This window comes from Littorina saxatilis, linkage group LG9, assembly GCF_037325665.1.
Source record: "Littorina saxatilis isolate snail1 linkage group LG9, US_GU_Lsax_2.0, whole genome shotgun sequence".
NCBI classification, from domain to species: domain Eukaryota; kingdom Metazoa; phylum Mollusca; class Gastropoda; order Littorinimorpha; family Littorinidae; genus Littorina; species Littorina saxatilis.
In genome coordinates, this window is record NC_090253.1 from 47521020 (window position 1) to 47531019 (window position 10000).

Here is a 10000-nt window from a genome sequence, read left to right on the forward strand (position 1 = left end):
GTATAATGACACACTCGAAACATGACAGCCAGAATAATTGCTCCACAGACTGACATACAGTCACATTACCGGCATAGGTTATCTTTCACTTTTACAGTACTACGAAACACTAACCTCCTATATTCACCTGCTACTGCTAGTTCATTAGATATTAGATGCCCTTATCAACCCCCCCCCCATTCCCCTCTCTCTCTCTTTCTCTCTCTTGAAAAACAAATACACGAAAAAAAGCCCAGTAGAAATCAAACGTTAACTTATATAAAATAAACTAGCCCATGAAGCCTAGGCTATTTCTGTAGAAACTATTTCGATTCATCGCTATTTATGGATCACTGTTTTCTTAGATCACACCATGAAGCCTTGGATAGCACTGCAACAAAGACCCGTTGACACCAGTGCAGCTAGCTTATTATAACAGTTAAAGATCCCTCTCTCTGTACTTTTCCGCATCTACATTTCTCAGACGGTATAATAAACTACTATTGTATCCGAAAGTTTACAGCAAACGCAGTCAACAGATCAACAGCGACTGCTTCTCATCAACATTTTCTCAGATAAATGTTTATGGATAAAGCTTGTGGATCTTTGACATCAACGTTGTTGACGCTTCAACAGTGACAGTTCGAATTCCTTATTTAAAAAAAGAATGTGTGAAATTTTCAGAGATCAACAATAATTATGATCTGTCAATACCACCATATCCAACATATCAACGGTAATAGTTTCCAAATTGAAATACAAACCTGAGGTTTTAACACAAAACTTCGACTATGACAATGATAGTTTCTCATCAAAACACACACAACAACAGGCAAAGATTGAACGTAAACACCAACAGTCCTCAACAAATTAAAATAAAGATTAAAAAAAAACGTTCACAGCTAAGCAGATGTTTGAACATACGCAGCAACAGTGATAGTTTTCAATGTAAAAACAACCCAAATGACAGAGACAACCTAAGATTTGAACCTATGCACTAACGGTGAGTGTTTCCTATCACACAAAAAAAGAAGATGTCAGAGATAACTAGAGGTTTGAATCTAAACGTCACCAGTAAGATCTCCTCGTCAAACCCTTGCAGACACAAGCAGAGGTTTGAACCTACTACCCACAGGACACACCAGCATCCTGAAAGTGATAACAGAAGTTGGAGCCATCTTGGTCCGCTGGACAGTTCATCAGCCTGAACTCACTGCCGTCGCAAGCCACGTTGTCCAGCCAAATGCGTGAGGACTGACTGCCCGCTCCATAACGTGCGTCTGTGTAAGCAGTTGAGGCGAAGCTGTGGAAAGGTTTCAAGGTTTTATTACTGCTCATCACAAGGGGGTATCTTGGGGCTTGGGTATCAGGAATATGATTAACATCCTGATATATATAGCAATTGCAACAACAAAAAAGGCATAACTTTTATTTGACCATCGATTTGAGTAACAAGAAATATATTACATGGTCAGATTAACTTCATACATACACAAAAGTCATTAAAGACAACGCGCTACCTCCCTTCCCCCCTCCAACCCCCCCCCCCCCCAGTCTTTAAAACGCGCTACCTCCTTGTCCCAAGTCTTAACTCACCCAAAGACAATGCACTACCTGCGCTCCCCCCCCCGCCCCTCACCCCCCCCCCCCCCCGCCTATACTCACCCAAAGAATCCCAGCTGACGGCAGACGATGACGGCGTCTTGGTCAGTCCAGCCGTTACTGCAGACAGTCCCCCATTGACCGTTGACCAGCACCTCCACTCTCCCCTCCCTGTTGCTTGACCCACCAACCAGGCGGATGCTGCCTTCTCCGGGGTTCAAGTCTGAATATTCAAATCATTTTCAATTCAAATTATTTCAAATCAATTCCATTCTCTGAATGTAGGACAATGTATAATTCATCTACATTCCAGAATTAAACTCTTTTTATGATGATTACCTGATTTTATTTTCTTCTTCGTTTGGTACTTTGTATAAACGCATTGTTCTCGGGACATTCGGGCTGCATTTCAACAAGGTAGATTGGATTGTTGCCTTGTTGGCGAAAGTATCTTTAATGTATATATAATGTCATGAATCGTTGTCGTTTATATTTCAATATCTGTCATAAAAAGCAGGAGTACGTGCTACATTGCAAAATGCACAATGTAATTCAACTTGGCAAGAATGATTCCACCTTGTCGTGTTTCACTTATACACACGTCACAGTGTTTATATTGTACAGGTTAGCGTACAATTAAAAAAACAAAATGTGTTTGTATATTTGTTTTTGTCTGTTCGCAAGCATTATCCCATTGCATTGAAGGTCAAACACTATGAACGTATTTATTTGCACAAACATTTATGAACTGTATATATGAGGAACTAGATTGAGTAAAGTTTGTATTGCCATTTATTTATTAATAGGGAATGTATGAGTTATTTAATGAATGTATTATTATTTAGTTAATTGATTAATGTATTTATTCAGTAGTTTGTGTATTCATCCAAATGTCACCCACGCATTTATTTACTTATTTATTTCTTCCATTATGCATTTATTGATTTATTCCATTATCTATTTATTTATGTATAACTTAATGTATTTATTGATTGATTGGTTTATTTATTTATGTATTTATATTGCTTTTTTAATTCTTGATTTATTCATTCATACATTTACTCATTTATTTTTATTTTTATTTTTTTTATTTACTGCATTCATTTATGCATCCATTCATTAATTCATCCACTCATGCACTAATATATTTATTTGCTTATTTAAAGTTTAATAATTCACAGCAGTAGCATGATCCACTTACAGTTTTCACAGCGTGATCCACTGAATTCGGAGCGACAGGAACAAAAGTAGCTACTGCCCAAGTCGTTGCAGGTACCACCGTTCTGACACGGGTTACTGGCACACTCGTCGTTACCCACAACTGTTGAATACATCATTCGACAACATGTGAGTTAACCGTTGAAAGATCCTCCCAATCGCCCCTCCCACGAAGAAGAACAAGTCGCGTAAGGCGAAAATACAACATTTAGTCAAGTAGCTGTCGAACTCACAGAATGAAACTAAACGCAATGCAACGCAGCAAGACCGTATACTCGTAACATCGTCAGTCCACCGCTCATGGCAAAGGCAGTAAAATTGACAAGAAGAGCTGAAATGCAATACCAAAGTCCGGGCTTCGTCGAACAATACTTGACCAAAATTTCAACCAATTTGGTTGAAAAATGAGGGCGTGACAGTGCCGCCTCAACTTTCACGAAAAGCCGGATATGACGTCATCAAAGACATTTATCAAAAAAATGAAAAAAACGTATGGGGATATCATACCCAGGAACTCTCATGTCAAATTTCATAAAGATCGGTCCAGTAGCTCTACACGCACGCACACACACACACACACACACACACACACACACACACACACACACACACACACACACACACACACACACACACACACATACACCACGACCCTCGTCTCGATTCCCCTCGATGTTAAAACATTTAGTCATAACTTGACTAAATGTAACAAGTCGCGTAAGGCGAAAATACAATATTTAGTCAAGTAGCTGTCGAACTCACAGAATGAAACTGAACGCAATGCCATTTTTCAGCAAGACCGTATACTCGTAGCATCGTCAGTCCACCGCTCATGGCAAAGGCAGTAAAATTGACAAGAAGAGCGGGGTAGTAGTTGCGCTAAGAAGGATAGCACGCTTTTCTGTACCTCTCTTTGTTTTAACTTTCTGAGCGTGTTTTTAATCCAAACATATCATATCTATATGTTTTTGGAATCAGGAACCGACAAGGAATAAGATGAAAGTGTTTGTAAATTGATTTCGACAATTTAATTTTGATAATAATTTTTATATATTTAATTTTCAGAGCTTGTTTTTAATCCGAATATAACATATTTATATGTTTTTGGAATCAGCAAATGATGGAGAATAAGATAAACGTAAATTTGGATCGTTTTATAAATTTTTATTTTTTTTTACAATTTTCAGATTTTTAATGACCAAAGTCATTAATTAATTTTTAAGCCACCAAGCTGAAATGCAATACCGAAGTCCGGGCTTCGTCGAACATTACTTGACCAAAATTTCAACCAATTTGGTTGAAAAATGAGGGCGTGACAGTACCGCCTCAACTTTTACGAAAAGCCGGATATGACGTCATCAAAGACATTTATCAAAAAAATGAAAAAAAGTTCGGGGATTTCATACCCAGGAACTCTCATGTCAAATTTCATAAAGATCGGTCCAGTAGTTTAGTCTGAATCGCTCTACACACACACACACACACAGACACACAGACACACGCACATACACCACGACCCTCGTTTCGATTCCCCCTCGATGTTAAAATATTTAGTCAAAACTTGACTAAATATAAAAAGAAGAAGAAGAAGAAAGAAGAAAGAAGAAAGAAGAAGAAGAAGAAGAAGAAGAAGACACAGATCTCGACAGTCATTTTTCACCTCGACCGCTGGTGCAGTCTCGGAGGAACACTGACTGTCTCGATCTGTGTAAAATGTCATACCTTGGTCAAACATACAAATAACGTATTTTGTACTCACAAGTTTCACAGCGATTTCCGAAGAATCCAGCGGGGCAGGTACAGGTGTAGTAAAAATCGTTATCACTGCAGGAGCCGCCGTTATAACAAGGTCCGCTAGAACATCTGCTTGAAGCTAGGACAATGAAGAAACAAGTATTATTACACCCCCGGTATAGGGGTGTGTATAGGTTTCGGTCGATGTGTTTGTTTGTGTGTTTGTGTGTTTGTGTTCGCATATAAATCTCAAGAATGAACGGACCGATCGTCACCAAACTTGGTGAACAGGTTCTATACATTCCTGAGACGGTCCTTCCAAAAATTGGGACCAGTCAAACACAGGGTTAGGGAGTTATTGGTGGATTAAGATTCTACAATGACTTATAGAGGGACATATTAATGGTCAAAGGGAAATAACCTTCTCAGTTGGTGGCAGTGAGAATGGTTATTTCCCTTTGACCAACGGGGGTGTTTTTCCTACCTCGGAGGAATTTCTTGTTTAAATAGTGTTCTTGTTGTTGCACTATATGTTCGGATTCTGACAAATCTTCCCGCATTTTAAGAAAACAAATACTTGAGATTCTTTTGATCTCTTTTTGACATATAATATATCTGTTAAAACAAATGACAAATCCGTCCAGGATACACGGGATAAGCGCACATTTTGGGCATGAACACATGCCAACAAATCTACATTCTGGCTGAATTAATTTTGTAACTGAAATCCGTGCCAAAGCTTCGAAATATCTCGTCATCTCCATCCGTTTAGCAGCCTCAGTCTTCTTGTCGATTATTCTGCCGCGTTGTGGAAGTTGTCACTACTGTTTTCTCGGCTAGGAAGGCAGATGTATACGCATGTAGCGCTTGACGGCTAAAGACAATTATGTGTGTGAGTATTATGGTAACATATGGTACATGTCAGTTGTGATGTGTGTGTGTGTATGTGTGTGTGTGTGTGTGTGTGTGTGTGTGTGTGTGTGTGTGTGTGTGTGTGTGTGTGTGTGTGTGTGTGTGTGTGGGCGCACGCGCGCGCATGTGTGTGTGTGTGTGTGTGTGGGTGTGCATGTGACGGTGTGCGCACGTGCATGCGTATACTAATGTGTAAACTATTAAACTTTCAAGATTAACCGTCACTGGGCCTTGTTAAATACAACATGTTCAGGTAAGGCAAGCCTTGATTCTGTGTGTTTGTGCGCGTTCCAGCGTGTATCCGTCTGCCTCTGTTCTCAATACTTACTTTCCTGACAGCGGGGTCCGTAGAAACCTGGAAGACAGATGCAACTGTAGGCGGTTCCAGCATTCAAATTGTTACAGGTTCCATTGTTTTCACACGGGTTACTGGCACACATAGTGTCCACTGCAACACAAGAAAACAAAACAAAAAATCTTAAAGCAACGAGATATGAAGATATCAACGTCGCAGCGTCACAAAATGCACACGACATTGTTTTTTTTTTTTTAAAGTTAGAAGCTCTGTGTTGAGCATAAATGACACCCCCCGCGGGTTAGGGGGAGTCCTATATTGGTTGGGACGAGAAAGAATTTACACGATGCTCCCCAGCATGTCGTAAGAGGCGACTAACGGATTCTGTTTCTCCTTTTACTCTTGTTAAGTGTTTCTTGTATAGAATATAGTCAATTTTTGTAAAGTTTTTAGTCAAGCAGTATGTAAGAAATGTTAAGTCCTTTGTACTGGAAACTTGCATTCTCCCAGTAAGGTAATATATTGTACTACGTGGCAAGCCCCTGGAGCAAATTTTTGAATAGTGCTTTTGTGAACAAGAAACAACTGACAAGTGGCTCTATCCCATCTCCCCCCTTCCCCCGTCGCGATATAACCTTCGTGGTTGAAAACGACGTAAAACACCAAATAAAGAAAGAAAAGAAAGCGTAAATGACAATGTAATAAGATGAATACAATAACGAAGAAGAAAAGGGCGGGGATAGAAAGAGGGCGAGAGAGAGAGAGAGCGCTATGGTCACACCCAGCTTATCATTTCCTTGTGCACACAACCCCAGCTTACTGATTTCGCAGCGAGAGCCCGAGTATCCAGTGAGACAGCTGCAGATGACAAACCCTCCGGGAGAAGTGCAACTTCCGCCATATTGACACGGGTCGCTCGCGCACACGTCAACTGAACGAACACAATCAGCATAACATTAGAACGGCTACTACAGTATTGTTTATAACGCCAAGACATTCCCCATGGCATTATTCACAAAGCAAAGCTACTATTATTCAACAATAAGGCCCCCCCCAAAAAAAAATAGTCTGTTTACGGTAACCCGACCGACCCTATTTTTTTCGCGCGACCCTAAACTTTTTTTTGGCATTTGGGAAAAAAAAAAAATAATAACGTAAAAATATGTTTTTTTGGAAATAAAAAAAAAAATCCCGACCTACTGACCTTATTTTTTTGGCCTATGTTACCGTAAACAGACCTATTTTTTTGGGCCTAATGTAATGCTGCTATTTCAGAGTCCTAGTGTTTGTACGTCACATTGTGTTTGCAAAGTATGTTGACGATTGGTACAACAAATTGCAAAACATGGTATGTTTACAGCTTAACCAAACAAGCTTTACTGACAAAAGCAAAAACAAATAATACGGAAGTAAAGATCAAGTAAGACATAACACACACACACACACACACACACACACACACACACACACACACACACACACACACAGGCACACTCATACACATACACATACACACACACATACACACACACATACACACACACACACACATACACACACACACACGCGCACACACACATACACACACACGCGCACACACACACATACACACACACACACATACACACGCGCACACACACACATACACACACACATACACACGCGCACACACACACACACACAGCCATTCCCGAGTAAACAATTAAGGTCACTGTCACTGGTCAGTCCAGGCATTGGACAAAAGTGTCCCTTCAAACTCAACTGATCACTTTTGAATGATAGGATGCTACAGGTGTTAATGGTGACACTGCCAATAATGTAACGATGGTCTCTCTCTCTCTCTCTCTCTCTCTCTCTCTCTCTCTCTCTCTCTCTCTCTCTCTCTCTCTCTCTCTCTCTCTCTCTCTCGCTCTCTCAGCAGTTTTTCTATACGATCTTGTGGGATTTCTTTTTACGAATTCATCTCCTGTGTGGCACAAATGTCCATTAGCCAAAACAAACTTAAAAAAAAAGCTTCACTACAAGCAGACACGAATTTGATTGTTGGTATGCACCCAAGTGGAGGCGTGGTCTTCACTGTCACTGAGTATATCATGGTAAACTCTGTGCAGATCTGAAATTATGAGGCGAAGCTTTTGCACGTGAAAGACGGGGCCTTTATTAAATCTAACACACGACAAAGAAATGTCAGACTCACCGTCCCGACAGGTCAACCCCGTGAACCCTGATGGGCAGTTGCAGGAGTAAGAATTGATACCGTCCGTACAAGTGCCGCCGTTTCGACACGGTTCCATTTCGCAGTCGTCGACATCTGTAGCATGGAGAAAAAAACGAGAAAAAAACACACACATTTGTTTTAGATATGCGAAGAGTCACAATACCTTATTTGTAAGAAAATTAATACACGTTTTGATTAACACCAACAACAACAAAACACACACGTGAATAAACTTAACTTGTTGTACTCCATAATCCGTATTTAATGCATTGTATGCGATAGTGTTATTTGTAGTTGTTTATTTGAATAAAACTGTTTAAAAAAAAAAAACCCACACCAACACGAAAACAAGAGGCGAAGCCTTCAAGGCTCACATACGAAATCGACAAACAGTAACACAAACTCAGTCACTCCGTCACACATACACACACACACACACACACACACAGTAAGCATAGGTGACACTGTGCAAGAAAGCGAGACACTAGATCTAGATCTGTCTGTCTGCATGTAGCCTACTTACAGGGACACGACTGCCAACTAGTCTCGGCCCGCTCAAAATAACAATGACCGAGACTTTCAGTAATTCCTTCGCGTGACGTCTAACCCTCTTACGTCATAATGTGACGTCTTCAAATGACGAAATGTTAAAGTTTCTACCACAGACATACACACGCACGCACACACGCACGCACAGACAGACAAAGTTACGATCGCATAGGCTACACTTACGTGAGCCAATGACTACCCACAAAAGCAGAAACAAACTCCCCTTCTCATCCACCTTTTCAAACACAACGCAAACACGTCATTGTCTAGTACAGTAATAGCTAAAAATGCAATTGTCGTTGTAAAATGTTTTGCCATAGACTTTGACAGGGGTATATTTAATGACCACTTCGTATGTGCTAAGTCAAATTAATGAATATGCTTAGACAACTTTGTACATTTTATTAGTTTCTTTCAATTATTTGATTTTGAATTGTGAACAGAATAATGTATTTACGTGTGTATTTGTGAGGCGCTTAGAACTGTATTGGGAGTTGCGCCATATAAATGTCCTCATAATAAGTGTATGTTGTGTCGTCTCATTGCCTTACTTTGTCAGTTTAAAATACAAACAACCTGCTAGTTGGCGCCTTGATAACATTTAGTCATCCCCTGTTGTGTCGCTGTTGTATCAATTTTTAATTTTTTTTTAATTTTTTAATTTTTATTTTTGCTTAACGCCCAGCCGACTACGAAGGGCCATATCAGGGCGGTGCTGCTTTGACATTTAACGTGCGCCACACACAAAATCGCAGCACAGGCTTCATGTCTCACCCAGTCACATAATTCTGACACCGAACCAACCAGTCCTAGCACTAACCCCATAATGCGCCATGCGGAGCAGCCACTAGATTGCCAATTCTAAAGTCTTTGGTATGACCCGGCCGGGGTTCGAACCCACGACCTCCCGATCACGGGGCTGACGCCTTACCACTAGGACGTTGTTTTGGTGTATGTTTTTACACCCCCGGTATAGGGGTGTGTATAGGATTCGCTCCATGTGTTTGTTTGTTTGTGTTCGCATATAGATCTCAAGAATGAACGGACCGATCGTCACCAAACTTGCTGAACAGGTTCTATACATTCCTGAGAATGTCCTTACAAAAGGTGGGACCAGTCAAACACACGGTTAGGGAGTTATTGGTGGATTAAGATTAAGATTAGGATTCGCTCCATGTGTTTGTTTGTTTGTTTGTGTTCGCATATAGATCTCAAGAATGAACGGACCGATCGTCACCAAACTTGGTGAACAGGTTCTATACATTCCTGAGACGGTCCTTACAAAAATTGGGACCAGTCAAACACACGGTTAGGGAGTTATTGGTGGATTAAGATTCTACAAGGACTTATAGAGGGACATATTAATGGTCAAAGGGAAATAACCTTCTCAGTTGGTGGCAGTGAGAATGGTTATTTCCCTTTGACCAACGGGGGTGTTTTTCCTACCTCAGAGGAATTTCTTGTTTTTTCTGTTTTGTGTCTAATTGATGCAT

At 40.4% G+C, this 10000-nt stretch overlaps 1 protein-coding gene across 1 annotated transcript in view; it reads right to left on the reverse strand.

The window, feature by feature from the left end:
• Nucleotides 1–10000, reverse strand: part of LOC138977231 (fibropellin-1-like) — a 70976-nt gene that overhangs the window by 78 nt on the left and 60898 nt on the right. Inside the window, exons 23-29 of the mRNA XM_070350137.1 lie at nucleotides 7938–8051; nucleotides 6561–6671; nucleotides 5774–5893; nucleotides 4559–4672; nucleotides 2783–2902; nucleotides 1645–1804; nucleotides 1–1282 (exon numbers count right to left, since the gene is read on the reverse strand). The exon at nucleotides 1–1282 is cut by the window's left edge and continues 78 nt beyond it. Of these exons, the coding sequence (XP_070206238.1) occupies nucleotides 1105–1282; nucleotides 1645–1804; nucleotides 2783–2902; nucleotides 4559–4672; nucleotides 5774–5893; nucleotides 6561–6671; nucleotides 7938–8051 (917 nt within the window). The 3' untranslated portion in view covers nucleotides 1–1104. The remainder of the gene's footprint in view (nucleotides 1283–1644; nucleotides 1805–2782; nucleotides 2903–4558; nucleotides 4673–5773; nucleotides 5894–6560; nucleotides 6672–7937; nucleotides 8052–10000) is intronic.